Source organism: Coturnix japonica, chromosome 6 (genome assembly GCF_054131305.1).
Source record: "Coturnix japonica strain WE chromosome 6, WE-NBRP24, whole genome shotgun sequence".
In the NCBI taxonomy this organism is placed as follows: Eukaryota; Metazoa; Chordata; class Aves; order Galliformes; family Phasianidae; genus Coturnix; species Coturnix japonica.
The window spans coordinates 34839757-34861471 of record NC_140668.1 but is presented as its reverse complement, the minus strand read 5'-3'; the positions used below and the strand labels follow the sequence as shown (position 1 = coordinate 34861471).

The window sequence follows — 21715 nt, the reverse complement described above, 5'->3', positions numbered from 1 at the left end:
CTGATACTATTCTCTTCTGTAGCTCTCCATTTATTCCAATAAAATAACATTAATCTCTATAAATACACAGCATTGATCACCACAGTAATGTCCTTTCTTCCATCAATAGATAAATATATCTGACCATCAAAGGTCAGACTACTACAAGTCTGAATGTACACATATCATCCACTTTAACCTGCTAACAAACAATGGAAATCCACTGGCAGGGACTGCATTACAAACAGACCGGGCTTGTACATTCCAAGCAGATACTTGAGTGACAGCACTCACTCATTTTTACTGCCACTGGATATGAGACCAAGGAAGCAGAAACGCTTATTGATGATGCCATTGCACTTTCCACTACAATAGAGATATATTCTTCATTTGCAGAATTGAGCAATCCCTTCAGCTGACTCCTGTAGGTTGACTGTGGTGACGTTACCGATAAACAACAAGGCAACCTGGCAGAACTGCGGGCAAGATGTGCTTACTCAGTATGCAGAGCACTCAGTGTGTGACTGGGAATTTAGTAACAGAGACCTAGGCTTGAATTGCTCAAAGTCATGCCAATAGAAATGACAGTTTACTCTCTGAAAGCCTCCCCTATGCTCCCCCCCTTTAGTTCTGAAATATGTATGTGTCTGTTTTCACTCACCATATAAGATATAAGTCCCAAGTGGTTTGAGAAGGCTGAGGCCTTTCCCGGTATTTTCTCCACATAGACAATCCAAAACAATATCTACCCCTTCTGCTGAGATTCTGAAAAAAGAAGAAAGAAACCTCACTTTAAATAGGATTCACATGAATTTAAGCCTTGTAGTGATCCTTGGAGAAATTTATTGTTATGCCCAACTGAATAAGTCAGTATTTTAACAGATAGAAGATACAGGAAAAAGCATTTTCTCTTATTTATCTGACAAGTAAAATAAAAAAGACATTTTTTTCCCTAAGATTTTCCTATTAATTCCACAGTTTTGTCACCTTTTTACTGAGATCCCTATCTAAATTCAGTTAGGTAAACTGAAACAACAACAACAAAAAAAGATATTTGAAAGCATATAAATGGAAACAGAAGCACACAAAGCACACAGGATTTCAGAAGGCAACAGGATTCTAATCTAAATGCAAACAAACAAAACCTAAGGATCTGAAACTAAAACAGACGTCACATGCTCTGCTATCAGTCCCTGGCAGAAGACAGAAGTACAGGCAGATGGAGTCACACTAGAGAACACCTCTAAAACTTGGATAGCACACAGATTCACTGAAAACTTACACTGTTAAGTTATGGTGAGCTACTACACAGACAGATAACCATAGAGTCTCCTGTTAACATCTGTATTTTAATTCCCACTGTGTTTACTTTGCAAATCTTATGCTGCTTATAAAGAAATAAGGGGATGTTTGCTATTTTGTTCCTCGTAGTGCATAGATCTAAGCTGTTTCCTTGAATAACTTCAGCTCCTGAATTCAATAGTGTAATCTCTCCCCATATATATGGCCAGCCCAGTGTTTTTCATGGTACTTTGTCAGACAGTATAACGCTTACTTGAGAAAATAAAAATACCTTTTTACTTCTTGCACGTAGTCTGCATTTCTGTCAAACAGGTGAGTTACTGAGTCTTTGATCGCTTCATGTTTGAAAGAGGAAGCCGTTCCAAAAACAGTAACATTGGGAATGGTTGAGCAGAGCTGAGCAACAGCTTGACCCTGCGAGCACATTATTATGTTAGTTCATTGATATGGAAACTGGGAGACAGACTCTGCAATTACCAATTCATTCATGACAGGGCAAAATCCAACACCAAACGTGCAAGCACTTCCCAAACTAATTTCTTACCAGTGTAGTGCAATTGAGTCACAGGAAAAAACACATTAAAATCAGATGGATATCCTGAAGACAAAGTAATTACAAAGATTAAATGAATTCATTCTATCAAGAATTGAATTGGAAAGGAGTTCTTGTTCTTTTAACAAAGGCAGGGTAATTTAGCGGAAATTGCATGAATTACAAGGAACATAAAAACGATTGCTGGAAGAGAACATCAGAAATATTTCACACTTTCTATTCTGCATTTTTCCCCAGAGATCTCTGAGTAACATTGGCACTCCATACCTCAGAGCAGTTGTGGCTGCTTCCACGTGTGATTCTAACCTCCCCTGGTCACAAGAAGGCCTCACAGCCCTTTATGCCATAACAAAATTTATGGCAGATAACTGGTTTTTATACTTAGATACAGCTTTTATTCCTCAGGTTCCCACGGTCCCAGTACAACATACAGTCTATTTTTTATTTTTTTTTTTAATTTTTTTAAGTGATCACATTTTCTTGTTTCAGTAGGAGATACCAGTTTGGTGTGGCCAATCTTGCACAGTACAGCTAACCTGTTTTCCCTCTTCTTAATAACAATCATTATTATTATGAGCATTTTAGAAAGCAGGAATAGCCACATGTCACAATAACAGGCTCATTGAGCTCAGTGCCCCATCTTCAAAACTAATCAGTAGGGAAGAGGAGAAAATGGCCTAGAGCACAGACAGGGGAATCGTTCTAGTACATCCTCTCAGTTCCATGACTTCACAACGTAAACTTATGCTTCCCTATGCCTATGTTTAACTGAGCTTGTAAGAATTTCCTGCAGTAAATAAAATACATATTTCCATGTTATGGTTTTCATTCCTGAGCTCTGAAACAGAACCTCAGTTTCTTGCTACTGCCATGATGGAAATTACAATACTGAGAAGGAGAAGTTCATCATACTTCATGACAGGCATGTCTGACTTTCTAACTACATACACACACTCACACATACATCTACTGGCACACACAGGTGTAAAACTATACAACTATCTCTCAGTTACAGAAACTGGAAGAAGAGCACTAATGAACAGAAGACAGATTTCTGGTAGCCAAATTCCACCTCTCATTGCAACCACATTATTCCACTGGAGATAGTAGGGTTACATGTATATGCCCAGAAGGAGGAAACAGCACTGTGATTCAGGAAATAACATCTAGCTGAATTTAGCAGATTCTTTCTTACACTTACAGCCTTATGACTTATTGTCATTTGTAAACAGCACGCATGACCAGTAAAATCATCCATGGATAAACACATTTCAGCTCATTCAAACCAAAATCTCTGATTATTAGTATGTAAATACCAGTAATCAGTGCTTGGCTTTTATTTACAGTAGAATAATTGGATAATCCTGCATACCCCGGGGTCTTGGCATCTTCTCATTTAATGCTGAATGTAATTGGTAGTGACAATCATCAAAGCTGAACATCTTAAGAGGACAACAGTATTATTTTTACATGGTGGCATGCAAATAGGGTTAGTCAGTAAACAGCTCTACAGCAAGAGCATTTTCTGTGATCCTCTGGGCAGGTACCAACAGGTAAAGAGAAGGGAACAAGAGAAGATGCATTCTAATCTTTACTGGTGAGAAATGGAAATAGCACAGCAAATTGAACAGCATGCCCAGCAGCTCAGAGAAACTTATAGCAGGACAGACCTGAATGTAGATTTATAGCACAATAATCCAATACCAAACATAAATGACCTTTCCTTTTTCAAATCACCCACTATTTTCCTGGATTGGAATCCTTAACCTAATAGAAATCGTAGGCAAGCATCTTCCTGGGGGAAGACATCACAAGATGAGGTGTTTTCTAGCAGCACAGTTTCACTCTTCTTATGCTGCCTTCCTCTATTTCTTATCACCTCCAAAAACACAGAGTGACAAGAAATAATAATCTGATTTTTGTATCTCCCTTTTTCTTAGCTATTTTACCTTGTAATCAACTTCTCATTTTCTACGCCTTCCAGAAAATCATTACCCACATAAATTACATGCCTACATTAGTATTTTATAACATATTCTAGTTGAGTGAAATTCTGACATTATTGATCTATTCTTTAATTAGTTTTCTGCATTTTCAGCATAACTCGGGAATACGAGGGATAATGAATGCATCCTGAATCAAAGACAGTGTATGTTTAAAAGGTCTAATATTAGAGTAGGAAACGCTTTTTATCCTGATTAACATTTAACTAAACGACCATCAGATGAATAGGAGAAATGCATAAAAACATCACAGTGTACATAACCCGTTTTCTTCCTTTCACCCTCAATAGAGATAAGCTTATCTAAGACCTTACATGAGAATATTTTCTGTGGATACTTAAACCCTAAAACTGACTCACATGACCAGTATTTTTCTAACTGGATGAATGAGATCATCAAACTATTCTTTGGCACTTCCATGAAACATTCTTCTACAGCTTTCTGAAGCTGACCTTGGATTGCACTTTATTTTTGTGCATAGTATTCCTAATATTTGAATTGCAAAAATATCGGAATAAAGGTAGATAATGGACTTAGCAAGATTTCCCCACCTAAACAGGAGAACTGAACTTCACCCTACAAACTCAAATGTTTCACTAATTTCTGTGGAATTCGACTAAGCTCCAGAACAGCACTGCAGCTATGCAAGTTGCTCTTAAGTCTCTTTTCTAATCCCTCAAGTCATTTAGCTACTTTTGGATTAGCAGCTTTCGTTTTAGAGGGCTACACATGCTAATTGCAAGTGTGAGGGGCCCCAGTGTTCGGAATGCCCCGTGGTAGACAAAAGAAAGGCAGCTGTTTGTCTTCTCTTAGCTCCCCACCCAGACAGAATCTGTAGCAGTCCTTCACTCAGTGTGTACACACTTATATGTTTCTGGGATAACCCAGACTCAAAAGCAAAACCTTGCACTTTGCTTTCTTGAACCTCATTAGGTTCACGTGGGCCAACCTTTCAAATTTATCATGGAGATACTTCCTGAAGGAGGGAAAACTGACAGAGGGCAAAAAAAGTCATTCTCATATGGCTACTTACATTTACATTTAAGGAGATTAAGCTGCCTTTGAATAAACTAATCTGTTCCTTCACTGCAGTAATAGATGTGATCACAAATAACTTCCTTACAAGGGAAGTAACCTGCTTTAAAATCTATTTATGAGGACTGCTCCAAAAGTAATGACTCCTACTTTAATATCTCAACCCACGACATTACAAATGGATGTTGCTGTTATGACAGTGGAGCTTGTTCATCGCTGGCAAAAATGCACAGCTAATGGTGGTGACTACACCTAAAAACAGCATTTAGTAGCTGAGAATTTCCTCTATTAATAGTGTTATTGTGCTCTTGGAACCTGTTGTAGTTTCCATGGAAATCAATAGAAGGCATTACCTTCAGAGTAATCCAGCTGCGTGCACACACACACACTGTTTATCATACAGAACTGCACTCTGACATACAGCCTGGTTTACAGTGTTCTATGGAAGCAAAGCATGTCTCATGTACTGGTCTTGGCATAAGAGTCTTGCATCTCACCTCAAAGTCTGTCTAACAGATTCCTTTTCAAGGGATCCTAACAATTCATGACATCAGTGTGCTGAACCCAATCTCAACATGTGATTATTATAGAATCTATTTTAAGTGGATACAATTCTATCGGTTTCAGTTCCAGTAAAAAGACTGAAATTCTTATACGTTTGCTTGCTTTAAAACTCAACTTTAAACCCTGCAGGATCAGAAACTGCTCATGCTGAGACAGTCATATATTAAAAAAAAAAAGAGAGAAAAGAAAAAAAAAAGCAGATTTTAAATAAAAATGAAACAGACCACTTCATTCATTTAAGCAATTTCAAAGCTAAAAACATGGAAATCAAGAAGTCAGTATGAAAAGCACAAGTACATGAAAATTTACCCATCTAATCAGCTTATTAATACTAACAGCAGTCCCACATCAGTAGTCTTCCACACTCTCTTTGCTCTATATATTTTGCTATGTTATAACCTGAGCCTAGCCTTACGGCAGTAACAAACAAACCAGCTACAAGATAACAACCAGCAAAATGGCATCTATGAGAATCAATAGTAAGAAACAATCACTTCTGGAGTATATTTTTGCAGCCCTGAGGTGCTCTGGCATTTCAAAACTCACTCAGACTTGCACACAAAAGCTGTCTGGAATTGAACATGAAGATAACTCACACTTCCAAAATGCTCTGAAGCCACATTCCCATACCTGAAGGTGGTACGAAGTACACAAAGAGTAAGAAAACCGCAAGAGAGGATTATCTACAGATCTTCTGGCATCAAGGAGAACTTTCTTGCAGTGTCAGGAGAAGCCAGCTGCACAGTACAGCATCTCCTGAGGGTGTTAATTTTCTAGTACAGCAAAGGAAATTGGAAACCAAGAACCCAAGTGAACACTGCAGAGTGGACAAACAGAGCAAGCGTTCAGGCAGCATCTGTTACACTCAGTGCAGCACAGTAAGTTTTGGAGGAGAGGCAGCAGGAGGGTCATGGTGAGGTAACAAGCTCTATTTATCCTGACTTCCTGCAAGAATCAGCAGGGAATGCTTCCTCCTCACCCCTTGAAAAACTGTGAAGTTTGTGTGCAACCAAAACTCACGGCTCCATCTACATCTGGTGTAAACCCTCTGCACCAAAGGGAGCTACACCAGCATCCACCTGCCATGATTCTTGCTTGAAGCATGCAAACTCAATTGGAAAAGACAGAACAGCTGAGGAAAAAGTTCAGCTGTGGCAGCCTGTGAGGTGATTCAGCAGGGGACTCAGGAAAAGGACATGTCCTCTGGGGAGGGCAGAAAGAAAGGCCTTCAGACACCACAACCTGCTTTGGTCAGGGAAACTGCTTTTTGTGTATGGTGTGCCAAGCTTTTGTGTTTGATTAACAGATTATGCTCTGAGGCAGTGTCTGGAAATAGACTCGGGCATGGCACTGGGACTTTCCTGTGCTGCTGAGGGAGCATATCCATTGCTTTAGCGGCATTCACATGGCACAGGGCATCACGGTGTAAAGACACCCTGTCTGGCTTCAAATGCTAGGATACTGAAAGCAGCTACACACAGCTTTGTGTGGGCTGATTTATTCTCTTCCTTTTCAGACAGAGATGAAATAGGAGAAAAGCAATTGGGGTGTATTTATTAAGTGCAGAAATCCTATGAACTACTGAGAAGAAAACAGCAAGTGCAGTTCTGGAAGGTACTAGATAAAATTTTTATCAGATTGGGAAGCTGTAATGCCATTGTGCAATATACTAGTTAAGACCATCAGAAGAAGGGAGTAAATTCCAATAACACATATTCAAGAAGAACTCAAATACAACTCAAGAGTGCTACTTAATTTACTCCTACCTGCTATGTGCAGACAGACCTAAATTCAGTCAACCTGTACAATGTTAGAAAGGATCAGAGATGCTGGGAGACCTGTTTTAGAAGGCTGGCTTTCAGACTGCCCACTGCTGCTTTGCAGTCACTCAGCTCAAAGCCCATGAAATACTTCTGTATGGATTACTGTGTATAGTAGGATACTCAATGAAACAGATATCTGACCTTATTATAGAAACTGAGTGTGCACAAGCAAACTTGCTTTCAACATGAAAAACACAGGCCCAGGAAGGGTTTGATTCTAAGCATCTACTTTCTAACCATATATACATACTACCAAAAAAATATGAATGAACTGTCTCAAAATGAAAGAACAGCTAATTTAAATGAAGGGGCCAGAGAAGATACAGAGATACATTAACTGGCTACAAATTAAACCTGGAAATTGAGAAAGACTTCTTATCATGCAAGACAGTGCAGGGAAACTTTGGTTTGTTTTTCTTTTAGGAAGAGATCTGGTAATTCTTTTGAAGGAGTTCCTGTGATACTGTGAGATCAGCTGCTAAAGAGTGCCAGTTCTTTGTCACATCAGTGTTGCCACTTTGGTGATTCATTTTGGAACACATCCTCAAATATTTGCAATTTGTACAGGGGAGACGAAATAAAAAGAAGGGCTCCTGCCAAGCAGTAACCTATCCTGCCAGGATGACCTAAATCTGTTGCCAAGTCAGATTTATCCTTCAAACTCAGACAGGAGAGCTTGCATCTGTATCTTCCTTTACTTCCTCTTCTGCTAAGTGTAGAAGGAAGGTCAGATCACAGCTTCAGGACAGCAGTCAATACTGCAGCTTGGTTCTAGCACCTGGGAGACTGAAACATGAAAGAACTGGCTAGTAATTCTGCCTTGTATCTGAGGGGTTAAGCACTGAAATTGAAGCGTTTACACGATTGTGGTAAATGACCAATATTTTATGCTCTAAGCAGCTGGAACAGGCAGTATATAAAAACTAAACAGACGAGCAAATGGCCATAACAGCAGTGTCCAGCAAATCTAAACCCATGAAAGAATTCATTTTTCGAGCAGATATAATAGACAGAGAAACTGGATTTATTGCAGCTAGAAATGATAATGTTTTTTTCACTTCTTTTTTTTTTTTTTTAAATAGAGTAATCCTGTAAAATACACCAATTCAATTAATCCAGGATACAGTTCACAAGTTTATGAAGTTGTTCTTCATATTATTAATGTAATCTCATACATGCCTGTACTGAAACTTACACTGAATGCACTGACTTGAACAGTCTCTGTTTTAGAGTAGTAATTGCTTCACGCAGATCAGTCCCAGAGGACTAGATGCTAATGCTTTTCCTCACTCTATTTTTTCAGTTGCCACTTAGCTACCCTTGAAAAAAAATGTCATTTGAGTACATTTGTGATGGGACCTATTCTACCACTGTCTTACAAACATTAATTATAGAGTTCTACAGTTAAATTAAGCCACTTTCTCACCTGGTTATTTGTCCTGCAGTAAGCTGCATTCTTGCAAACCACTCATGCTTTTGAGCTTTGATTTCTGCGTGTGTATAATCCGAAGTTTTTCAAGTTCATTGTCAGCTGACCTCACTGTTTCAGCAATCAGTTCAGAAGGGCACTTACACACTTCTCTAGCTTTAAGCATTTAAACCTCATACATAGTATACAGTTTTATCTTGTTAACCGCTGAACTGCCCTGCTGCTCTGTATTATAGTCTGCTTAATTGGAAGTGTTAAGTGATAGCATATGACCAGCCTTGTTTTTAAGTATGATACGAGAATGCTTTGCAAAATACTAATTTCTTATCTATGTCTGATGAGAAATGTGAGCCAGACGGCCCCTAATATTTCTCCAGCCTACTTCAGTTTCCAGGATGACAGCTGACAGTCAGTTTCTCTTAATTTCTCCCATCTCAACAGATAAAAAGAGATAGGAAAACCAGAACACCCTTTGCAGCTTCCATTCCAAACAGTCAAAAATCAACAACCTGACCCTAGGAAACCAAAGTAAACACAATCTTCTCTTTCAGATTCCCTTATCTAAGCACTGCAGCAGGTCTTTCTCGTTAGATGGAAGGCTACAATATACAATGTTACAAGCAGTTCGTGACTGTCTGTACTTCTCCTCCTGTTCTGGAGACAAGATGCTGCCCTACAGCCAGTCATCTTTCCTACCATGAAGATCACTCAACTCCCTGACCTTTTAGCTGAGAAAATGCTCATTGCCTTCCACTTTCTCTCTACATTATCTATCGACATCCTTTGAAACTTCCAGGAGTAAATCACCTTAACTAAAATACCCGGTCAGATACCAAACGATACCACCACATACTAAACATAACCCCAAGCACAGATGGGAAAGCAGTCTGGGAGTTTCCTCCCTACCAAAAATATCTACAAACAAAAACAAGGCCACATAAATACATGGAGGCAATGCAAAAATAAAGGTCTCTGAGAATTCTCCCTGACTCTGCTTTTTGAGAAAGCTGCACGATTCTCCTGAAGGGAGCTGGAGAGCCAGAACAAAGAACCTCACAAAAGCTTTTTGAAAAAACAAGTTCTCTCTCTCTCTCTCTTTTATTTTTAATAAACTGCCTGAAATGGCTAAAATAATGATCGTGTATAATGAGAAAAGAAAATTACAAGCTTCTAGTCCCACAGGGAGCCCGCTGTCTCATTAAAGTATTCTGGAATTTCTATGGCATTTAAAAACAAACTGGACATGCTGAAAATGTTCACAGACCTGGTATCTATTAAAGCAAAAACACACACACACACACACAATCTCTTCCCATAGTGACTCCAGTGTCAGCTTTCTGGTTTATTAGCAAAGCACTTCATGAAAATAATTTCCTTGGTTGAGGCTGTTATATTTTTCAAAGGATTAACAGACAGAGTATAAGAGTGGTTTAAGGGGGAATACGTGCCTTCAGCACATTTCCTCTGAAATCTTGAGCGGAAAAATCACTTCACAGTATGAGATTTTACCTGTAATACCTACCAAGGAATGGAAGAAGCTTCTCCATTTGGGTCCTAATGACACATGCTCTACCACCAAACCCAACAGCCTGCATAAGACACTGCCCCTGTGACATCAGCATCCTGCCCTACAGGCTAACCAGTGCATCTCCACTTCACCTGCAGCACTCCCCAGATCACACAGATCTACACTAATACTGCCCACTTTGGCTGCACCTCCTGCACCTCTGCTTTTTCCTCTGGAAGCTCTGTTATTTAACTACTTCACAGGGGATAAAAGCATTTCTCTTGTTCTCTTGTGAGCCACACAGGACATTCCCCACTTCAGCTTCTCTCTGAGGAAGCCCACAAGTAACACATCAGAAAGATGCTCACTGGGCATCTGCAATAGCAGAAAGGAAGAAAGACAGCAACGCCTTAAAAGAACAGCCCAGCACAGGGCTTGCCTAGTGAAGAAGACTGCATAGGTTAGTAGAGTGCTAACAGTGCTTAAGTAAGATGATGAAGAAATAATAGAGATGAGTGAAGCTAAAAAAGGGAGAGAGGGAAAAAAAAAAAAAAAAGAAAGAAAAATGTAGCAAGGACGCTTTATCCTAATAGAGACAGTCTAGACAGTCTATTCTAATAGTCCATTTTCTCTAAAGTTATGCATATGCACACATTCTTGGGTGTTTTGCTAATTCAGTATGCTCAGCCTGGGTCCACACAGAGTCAGCTGGGCTAGTGGCCTCACAGGTAAACACAGAACCTTAAAGTCCTACCGAATATCCAGTTCCCCCAGTGTGTGGCCTCCAGTTGTTTTAACAGTCCTAAATTCCACATGAAAAGCTTTAATGTTATAGAACAATAAAGTCAGCCATAATGCTCTAGGTTGTACTGTGCTGAAACATAATAAGATTATAAATTCCATTCATTTACAGAAGTTTTCCAAGAGGATCATTTACTGCAAGTAGGATTATTGTTAGCTAAAAATACTTTGTGCAGGGAACTGATGAATTTATTCCTTTGATTACAGACTTCATTTTCATGAGAAACTAAAAGAAGGTCTAAGGGCACAGAATCAGAGAAAAGGTGTTTGGGGCTGCCTACCAGACACTTCTGTAGACAATAAAATATTAATTTAGCATAAATAAGGCACAATTGTAAGACAGAGGAGGTTCTCTAAAAGGCTGAGATCTGCTCATGTTCTAAGGTCATAAAATCATTCTTACGGAAGAGGACAGCAGAGTTTCCAATATAAACATATTTCCCTCTAGGTCTCTTAATATTTTATTCAAGAGAGATTTTTCCAAAGATATTTCAAGTTGGTAACACCAAATGCTGGCTTCTCGTGTCACTACGTGACGTGGGGCTCCAACCAATCCATTCAGCCATTGCTTTGCCTATGCAGTACAATGCCTCTTTACTGACAACCCAAAACATGGCATGCAGCAGCTACCTCTGACTAATTCAAATTTGTATGGCATTTTCCTCAGATTTGGCACAATAATATTTTCCACTGCCTTCAATCCCAATAAATGAAAAAAGTATACTGACTTTCACAAAGAAACATCACACCTGCTCACGGCATCTGCAGGAATATTCCAATAGGGCCATTTACTTCAAGGAGAATTAAGGTTACCATGAAGACCTTACGCAGGGAGCTGATTTATTTAATCCTTTCATTACAGCCTTCTTTCACAATGAACAAATACAAAGCACAGAAAGGCTGGGATACAAAGTTTGAGGTAAAACCTACTTGTTGATTTCTGAGTCCCTTCTAAAGGCTTCTTGTGCTTTTTGGGGTAGAGTTGATTGTCAGATCAATTTCATTTCACCAAAAGCCTGCATTGCTTTCTGATGTATCTCCTGTACCACAATCCCTCACGTAGGAAAGACTGATTTCAAATCAAACCACAGCATCTGGCTTATTTCAGTGACTTGAAAGTAAGAGAAGGTCCAACTTACCACCCCACCTCCTGCAGAGTGAACCAGCACAGACATGCCTTCTCTTAGGTTAGCAACTTCAAAGAGCATCATGTAGGCAGTTACAAAGTTCATGGGAAATGCAGCAGCTTCAGAAAAACTCATGTCGTCTGGGATCTTGTAGACAAATTCTGCCGGGGTACAAACAACTTCAGCCCATGCGTTGTAGTTTACAAAAGCCATGACTCTGTCTCCAATCTACAAATAAGGACAAAAAAACCCACTGAGGATATGTGTGCAACCAAAACTGTAGGTAGGAACTTCTAAGATCTGCAACTCTCTTGTTCAAGCTGTGGATGACAGATAGTAAAGATAACAGTGGTCCATATTGTTGGCAACACAGCAGTACAGAACAGGCACATTTTAATCTCCCAAGCACTTGTCATCACTTTGGCTTCAGGATTTTGTGGGTTAGCAAAATGCCAAGGTGCTGCTGACAGTTCTGAAAGGTTTATATCTCTCTTAGAATGAAAATACTGGAACAGAACTGTCATTCCAGTTTCCCTGAGATGTCTCCTCTGTTTGAAATTCACATTCAAATTAGCAGTGCATCACTGGTAACCATTCTGTGGTTTCCTTTTGCTGTTAGCAAAGTGTATAAAATCTAAAATCTATTCAGATTAATGAGTATGTTCACAGTCTTATTATCCTTGCAAACAAACATAAATTATTACCAAAAAGAATACTAAGGTGAGAGACCCCTCTTGGTGATTCCTAAGGGATTTCTTAATAATAAAGATCATATTTTTACCAAGAACATTATACAGAACCTGTACATCATGTCAAATTGGACATTAGCTCCTGAGAACCATCTCCACAACTATAGATCACGCCTGTTACATCTGAGCTCAGCACAAATCAGCTTTTGCTTTCGGTGGGAAGAAGAGGCTGTTGCTCTACTACTCCCTAACAACAACAACAAAAAGGGCTTTCTTTCAATGTAAAGCATCAAAAATGGACTGTCACTTTATGTCATCACATCACACAATAATGCAATTGCAGCTAGTGAAGACAATAAGTAGCCGGCAATATCTCAAATGTAAGATGGCCTGAGCATGATGCAACTTGAACAGGACGTGATCTACAAAGGGAAAGGAGGTCAGAAAATATAGGGTGCAATCTCAGCAATTCCTGCAGTCTCTACAAACAGAGGTAACAGCATACGTCAACAAGACAATGAGCATCTGGCATCCTCCTATTCAGTGCAAAAATCCCATAAAGAAGTCAACAGAGCATCACTACATCTTCATCTTGGAACATTCCCCTGGCGATGGGCTCATACCTGTGCACAGCATCATTTCAAGTTTCAGATCTTCTTCAAGGTTACTTAAAACACCACCACAGCTATGCAGACTATATGTAAAAAGTAAAATACCAGAACTTGTTTTGATTTCAGGAAGCACACCAGAGAACAACCATGTTTTATGGTCAGAACAAAGTAATAATCTTCAGAGACCCAGTATATTCATTCAGGTGCAACATTACTCAAACAAGAACCATATGATATAGCCTTATATGATGCCTTTTAAAAACAGCAGGAACATTTAAACTAAGAATGCTATCTAATCAGAAAATTTCCTACTGTCCTTTCATAAAACATTCCTCCATATGGACTACAGCTAACAGAACACTAGTGCTTAGCAATTGAAGCAGAAGAGTTTTTCAAATAGTTAAGTTTCTGTTCAGTTACTGTCTATCACAAAAACACTGAAAGGTTATTATTTATTGCAAGGCAGAGACAAGGCAGGAGGGGGGAGATGGAGAAATGTCCTAGAAGTAGCTTACCATTGACACCCTACTGGAAACTAAATTGGCTATCTGTATTCAAGAGAGAAATTCTGAAGCTTTCCTGGAACAATAATATTATTACTTTTAATAAATTTTAGGTAATTGCCTTCTTAAGAAACAGTAAGAATTTATAAGTGCAATCATACCTGATGACATGACAGAATCAGCAAAGAGCTGATATCAGACTGACGTGCATTAACTTGATTATTTCCTATTTCAGAATTTTTATATCCAATAAAGGTAACAGAGTACAAGATTGGAGGGAATAGAGGTGTTCAGTATCAGTAATGAAAACAGTAGGTAGAACACAGCGCTGTTAATACACAACACACTGAAGAGTACATAATGTCAACAAGTTCTGATAGCTTTATTACACACATTAACTATCTGTCATTTATCATTACTCTGTTAGGCAAAACAGATTCTGATCACTCAAGAAGTTAAGTCACATACCCAGAATCAGTGTCCCATTATTGTCTGCACTATATGAACGCACACAGCTGTAAGAAATGCTTATCATAGATGGGACCTTGTTAATTAAAGATCAAGAACTGGAACTAGCATCAGCAGCGCATGGGTTTCAAGGAACTGAATTATAACAATAGCAAACATGGCCAAGAAAAGTTAACTCAATTTCTTTCTTAAAGCTCAGAAGTTCCTACAAAACCATCCAGGTATGCACACAGCACAGGTGACTTTTCAGGAAAGATTTGAAGAAGACTGGAGTGGTGGCTTTAGAAATTCATTGAAGAGGTCATTCCCACACTTGGGAAGCAGAAAGGGAAAACTGCTCTTTCAGATCTCAACATGGTGATGAAGGCTGCTGGCACTGGCAGAATAGAAAGCAAGCAATAACAATCTCAGTGTAAAGGTACTTATTTAGTCTTTCCCTGAAATTAAAGAAAATATTACCTCAAATCCTTTCACGCTGTCTCCAATAGCTTCTACGATTCCAGAGCATTCAAAGCCGGGAACAAGCGGCGTCTTAGGGGGGTTGTCAATATTCCCCTGTCGCACCATCAAGTCAATAAAATTCAAACCACTGTAAAACACAGGAAAATAAAATAAATCAGAACTATATCAAAGAGGAAAATCTTGACCTGAGCAATAACAAAGCCAGAAATCTTCTGGGCAACATAAAAACTTGGGCTCTACAGCACAGGTGTAACCCAGAGGACATCCCCATCCTTCACGTGTGGAGCAGACTGACTTTATAGCAGTGCTGCACAGGCTGTGGGCAGAACATGCACAAAGCAACCACATCCCATCCTTAAACAGAACTCTAAATTATATCGGCTGCTGAGGAGTCATGTGCAGAAACTGACAGGGGCCATTTAAAATTTCTAACAGGGAAACATCATGATTTCCATGAAGGCATCACTAGTTGGCAAATAAAACCAGTTCTATTTGAGAAACAAACAAAAGAACCCTCAGACACTGTAGGTGTTTTGGTCCAAAAGTAACCTGATGGAACTGTCCTAAATCCAGAAGTGACCCCAGGAATTCATCTTGCGTTCATCTCAGGCTGGAGTCCAAACTGTGATGAGAACTTGTTCCGTTTCAGTTAGGCCACTGTTTTCAGATTTCCTCCTGAACCATTTCTAAACTGTTTTACAATGGTTATTGAGGTCTTTGGAATCCTCAAGTAGCTTACAGCTCTCCCCTATAGCCTGAGCTTTGCTCTGCCTTTTGTATGCTTTCCAGTTTTATTTAATAGAATGCAGTTTCCTATAGGTAGGCTCCAAAACGAACAAGAAAACCAACAACAAAGTCCCACATTTATCCACGATGTGTACATACCAATTCCTGGAACAAAAGCTGTACATACAGTTAAAACTTCTAACACTTATAGCAACATTCTAACAATAACTCCAGCATTAATCCACCCTTGTAAAACACAGCCCTGTGTTTATTGTTAGCTGGAATTGCTGCATACTGACTCCCCCATGTCTATGAAGCGATGCACAATGCCAGTCCTACTCACGCATATGATGCCAACAACTGCTCTGATGCATAAAATTACTGGTGTGTACAAGTATTTATGAGATGGAGCTTTAGTCAGACACTAATCAAGACACTCACACACTGAACAGACCCAACAAACAAAAGGACAGAAGAGACACACAGCACAACATGAGGACAAGACAGCATTCATGAGATGTAGGTCAATTGGGAGAGGGGGGGAAAAAAAGAAAGGAAGAAAAATTCCACTGAATGCAAATATTTGTAATTGAGGGACAGTTAAAAAAGCTCCAAAAGGAGAATTACTGATTATTGTTTGAAAGCATGGCTATAACAACCCAGCTTGAGAACTCAGGAGGAAAATTAAACAACAAAACCCACAAACACACCATATGCATATACACAAAGCTCGTCATATTACCATGTGGAAGGGTGAGAGAGCTTGGGCACAATTGGGTTGGAAGCTTTGAAATTACTTTGGAAAGAGCACTTCCTATCCAGTGGTCAAGGCCAGCCCTGCATTGCCATTGAGAAGTTGATACATGAAACAGAACCTCTGAACAACAAAATGCCTGTGAAGCAGTCAGCATGTGAAAAGAGAACGATGACAGCAACAAAACAAGCACGTAAAAAACCCACAAAAGAACCATAACCAAACTGCTAAGCAATCACCTTTAGTCTCTTATGGGCCTACATGTTTTCATGACCCTGTTATTCTCATTTATGCATTTGGTTTCGCTCCTCTGCATCCTTTCATATAAACGAGTTGCTATTAGCCAGCTTTGAGCAAGTCTTATCCACAACAAAGCTGAAAATACAACTGGGTTGTCTGATAAAACCAGCAAATTATTATTGTTTTTAATCAGATGGAGAGCCCAAAAATGAGTAGCTATCTTAGTAACTATCTCCAGGACATCCAACCTTGTCAAATCTTTCATTGAGATTCAACCAACAGCAGATAAAGGAAAAGGGGAATTTGGCTGCAAAGAATATCACAAGAAAATGTCAGAGATTCTAGAGAATAAACACCATTCATCTCCTTCATCAGCACAAACCAGCACAGCTTCTTCTGGTGTATAACACAAGACAGTTACTGCTGAACTTTCCATACATGCATATGCAGAGGGAAAAGAGTAAATTCTAAGTGACCCAGTGAGGAACAACGCACAGCTTCCTGCAATCATGTGCTTTACATCCTAAATGAAAAGCTGTGTGCACGTGGAGATAAGGAAGCACATAAATTACCAGCATGACAGAGGGGCTCTGCAAGGAGCTCTCAGCAAAACAGCACAGACAGTGGGGTGAGCTACAGACTGACTTACACGGTCATCTCATCTCCAAAGCCACTGTTTATCAAAACTGAATTATCTTTGAATCTGACTTTCCAAGTCTGCAATGCTTTGCCTTAATAGCTTTGAGGCTCTTGAATATTCACTTCTGTTATTGAGGTTTAACTTCTCTGCATCTTTTAAAAACTATAAGACCCCTGTAGGTGCAGTGTTCTACTCTTATTATCTTCTTCCACCATCAGATCAGCACTGGTCATCCTGGTTCTCTTTGCTCTGATCCATGCATTGCAGGATGCCCAGCACTCTCACTACAAAACATCAGATCACACTGACCAACATCAGCACTCTGGTTTGGACAGGAGCTGCTTCTGATCTTTCTTATTTCACTGTAAGATTCCGCTGATATTAAACACTGAAGTCACTGAAGTACAACAGAGCAAAGAAGAGCACTGAGTTCTGCGTTCTTATGTCTCCTTTTACGCAAGCAAGTAAATTGCCTGAAAATCACATGCTTTTCATCCAGAAACAGCCAGAGTACATGAACAAGACTCCTTTTACAAAGGAAATTGATACGCTCTCTCCTACGCTGAGGATTTCTATTATTTGCTCTCAGTTTTTAAGTGCTGCTATCTCAGAATCAGCAGGTCAGAAGGATCACTTCTGCTTCATTCCCCAGGAAGAAATAATTATAACAGAGCAAAGAAAAATATAAAGGAGGTAATTGCAGCACATCACTCCTTACTCACACATCTTATCTGAAATGTTCGTCTGGGATCGCTCGAGCCATTCGTCTCATCTATCAAATAACGTACACTAATATTTTGTAGGCTGCAAACAGCAGTAAAAACAAATAGAGCAATTTCGACTGCTCTGCCATTACCAACCCAAAATTATTTCAGATGTGCAGAAGCTGTGACTCAGCTTGGACATTGATGGCTGTTCCATCCATTAGTCACAGAATGAGGCTAACACATGACTCATCACAACCGAGACATTTTCAATTGGATCACCGATATGCCAGGCCTTCAAAAGGATAAATCAACATGCTAACAGCAACGTATCCTCCACTGCCTCTATTTATAGTGCCATACTACAAAATACACATACACACATAATTTAACTGCCTTTACTATCTGTATTATTTATCATGCATACACATATTGTCTTAAAATAATTATTTTCTCTACAAGTTAACCCTACCGTGAAAGTCAACTGCAGCCCTATTTCACTAAGCTTCATTTGGCAACAGTAGAACCTAGAGGAAGCTCATCTTTGTCATGCTCAGCACTGTGTGCATTAACAGGTGGATGCCACATTGGGCAAATCCAACAGACCCTTCTGTCACTTGGAGTCCTAGACTTGACCACAAGCCCATCACCACCCTGACCAACCTCCTGTGTTTACAGTGAAGAAGATTAGCTGATTGATTTTGCCTTGTTTGGAAGCAAACTTTGGTGACCTGAGCACACATCAGCCCTACAGCCACTAAGAAAACAACAGAACCTGTTCCGCAGTGGGATAATAGCCCTGCTTGACAGCAGAATGAACTACCCAAGAGCTAAACATCTACCATTACTTCTTCTAGCCTGGAACTTGCATTTCTCATCACAGCTAGCAAGAGTCAAAAAATTAAACAACACAGAAGTCATAGTTATCTCTCCCTGTTCAGGTCTATAGATCTCACTTCTTGTGGGCAACACTTCATTAGTAAGTATACTAATATTTACTAGTATCTCTCTGGATACTTACTAGTATCTCTCCCTGTTCAGGTCTATGGATCTCATTTCTTGTGGGGGCAACACTTTATTCCTTTGCACAACCCTTAGGGTCCCCTAATGCCAGCATCTCCCAGGCTGCAACATCCCTTAACCCACCAGGGTGCTCCAGATCTAGAGCACATCCACAGGTGCACATCGCCCACATCAAGTGTGCTGCCCAGTGACACAACTCAGCCTTCCTCTGTGTTCGCCTTCTGGAAGCATCATGCTGCCCAACTGAACAGAACAGAGGGCGACCAACCTGCACTTTGGCTTACATCGACCTGATCTCTTAGATATCAAGTTGTGCAGGAAGACCCTCACGTTGTCTCCTGCCACTTGAAAAGAAAACAATTCTACTTTCATAAAGGAACCCGTGCACTGAGAACGAGCTCTCTAGGAAGCACAATCTGCTCCAATTGTCCGGGGAAAAAACAGAGAAGCCGTCTGGGAAGCTGACTGCGGGACGGCAGCAGACCGCTATGCGGGCAGGGACCGCGCCGTGCCGGCACCCAGCAGCGGGACCGGCTGAGCGAGCATCGCAGGGACGGGACGGCACCGACAGCTCTCAGCAAAACAAAACCCTGAACGCGGCCGGGCGCGGATTGTCCCCGTATCTCCCTGACGGCACCACGAAAATCGATGATTTCTGTCTCAGCGCCGCTCCTGATCACCCGCCCGCACCTCCGCTCGGCGCTCCCCCGCTCCATGCCGGGCTCGGGCGGCGGCCAACGGGAAGCCACAAGTGGGGAAGTTCCCCCTCCAGGGACGGATGCCCCGTCCTTGGAGGTGTTCAAGACCAGGTTGGACGGGGCCCTGGGCAACCTGATCTAGTAAAGGTGTATGTTTGGTGGCCCTGCTAGGCAGGGGGGTTGGAACTACATGATCCTTGAGGTCCCTTCCAACCCGGGTCATTCTGTGATTCAAGGACCCGCCGGCCCCACCCGGCCTCCAGCCCCGCACACCCCGCCCCGGCAGGGAAGCGATACTGAACCAGGCTTTCACGCGGATCTTCAGCTCCCCTTCCTGCGGCTCCGGCATGGCTTTCTTGGACACGCGGAGCTTGTTGAGCCCCCCGAAGGCGGACAGCACCACGGCTCTCATCTCCTTGGTATCCGCCGCCCTCAGGCTGCCTCCCGCGCTGCCCTCGGCGGTCTCCTTGCCGCCTTCCTTCTCGATCATCTGCTCCGTCTCCTCCGCTCTCTGCGCTCCCTCCTTGGCCATGGCGGGGCTGCGATGCGGCTCCCGCCGGCTGCGGCTGTGCGAGGAGCGGTGCCGCCGTGTGGAATGGCCGCGGGCACGGCGCGGGTCCGCCCGCCGCCGCAATGCACCGACTAGATGCGCAGCACCATCCGCCTCCACGCGGCGGGTGGGAACCCCGAGGACGGAGAAGCGGAACGGAACGAAATGGGACGGAGCTGGAGCTCGGCGTCGCACCTGGCGGGCACGCCCGGAGGTGGCGCAGAAAAGGGGTTTTCTCCTCACGGGCTGGCGGTGGTACGGGCTGGTCTCATTGGGGCTCCCTACGGTCCATCTTGATCCCTACTCACAACGCTCAGGTCTCTAATTGAGGTGCCTGACACCTGAACTCCAGCCTGTCCCTCCCCTCAGGGATTGCAAATCACTGACTCCCCCAGGGCTGCCCTCGCATCACTGATGCGCCAGGCAGGTCAGGTGTTCTTCACTAATTCCTTGTAGTTCAGCAGCTGAGTGGGTGCTCTCAGCATCCAGGTGGACAGGTGCCTCACGGTTGACACAAGCATTGTAAGCAAGCAACCTGAATTTGAAGCAGTTGTGATGAATATTTCACAGAATCACAGAATCACTTGAGTTGGAAGGGACTTCTAAATGCCATCTGGTCGAGCTCCCCTGCCACAAACAGGGACACCCACAGCTCCCTCAGGTGCTCAGAGCCCATCCAGCCTGATGTCAAATGTCTCCAGGGACATCCACCAGCTCCCTGGGCAACCTGTGCCAGTGCCTCACCACCCTTATTGTAAAAAACAGCTTCCTTGTATCAAGTCTATATCTTTCTTCTTTTAGTATGAAATCATATCCCCTTGTCCTGTTGCAGCAGACCCTGCTACAGAGTCTAAGTCTGCTATAAATGAAGCAGTAAACAAATATATCTCAGGAGCAAAGGAAATGGAATGTCAGCCACAGTGGAGCTTTGCTGCCTTCGTTAACTTGAGAAGTTTGAGCAGATTTGATGGAAAGTGAAGTCTGATGCCTTAAATGTCTTTTACATTGTCCTTTTTTGGACAAGGATTCAAATTGTTCATTAACATGATCAAGAATTTTCTCTGTGCCGTATGAGAATGATGCCATCCCCTTTGCTCTGAGCAGCGTGTGGAGGCATCTTGCTACTTTAAAGGTCAGGAAGCATTTTTTTCTTCCCTTGCTCCCCTGGTAATGGCATCAATATTCCTCTCCCTGTTCGCTATACGCAGCTAATTTGGTGCTGTAAAAAGGAAACAAGGTTCTATCGCTTTAGATCTGGCCATTTGAATGCATGGCCAGGCAGGCAGCAGTTGAATAAAGAATAACGTGTATTTGATTCCTGATGATTCACTCAGCTGGCATCTTATTACACTTCTAGTTCAGATGGTGAAGTGCAGTGGGAAAGTAAGATGGGTAGCACGTGTCAGCCGAGTGGCATCCCAAGTGATCCAGGGTTGTGGGATCACTGACATCACTCTGTGGGTGTGAAACATCCCCAGGTGAATCTGGACACTGAGGTGATATTTATTTTGCACTGGTTTCCCT

At 41.5% G+C, this 21715-nt stretch overlaps 1 protein-coding gene across 2 annotated transcripts in view; it reads right to left on the bottom strand.

Annotated features, from left to right (window-relative positions):
- VAT1L (vesicle amine transport 1 like) overlaps positions 1 to 20238 on the bottom strand; it is a 41171-nt gene extending 20933 nt beyond the window's left edge. Inside the window, exons 1-5 of one of the 2 annotated variants that reach the window (XM_015874167.3) lie at positions 19944 to 20238; positions 14854 to 14983; positions 12136 to 12351; positions 1553 to 1695; positions 641 to 744 (exon numbers count right to left, since the gene is read on the bottom strand). In XM_015874167.3, the coding sequence (XP_015729653.1) occupies positions 641 to 744; positions 1553 to 1695; positions 12136 to 12351; positions 14854 to 14983; positions 19944 to 20173 (823 nt within the window). In that variant the 5' untranslated portion in view covers positions 20174 to 20238. Of the gene's footprint in view, positions 1 to 640; positions 745 to 1552; positions 1696 to 12135; positions 12352 to 14853; positions 14984 to 17938; positions 18098 to 19943 lie in introns of those variants that run through there. The other variant, XM_085551847.1, reaches the window with a different exon arrangement.
- Positions 20239 to 21715: the final 1477 nt, after the last annotated feature.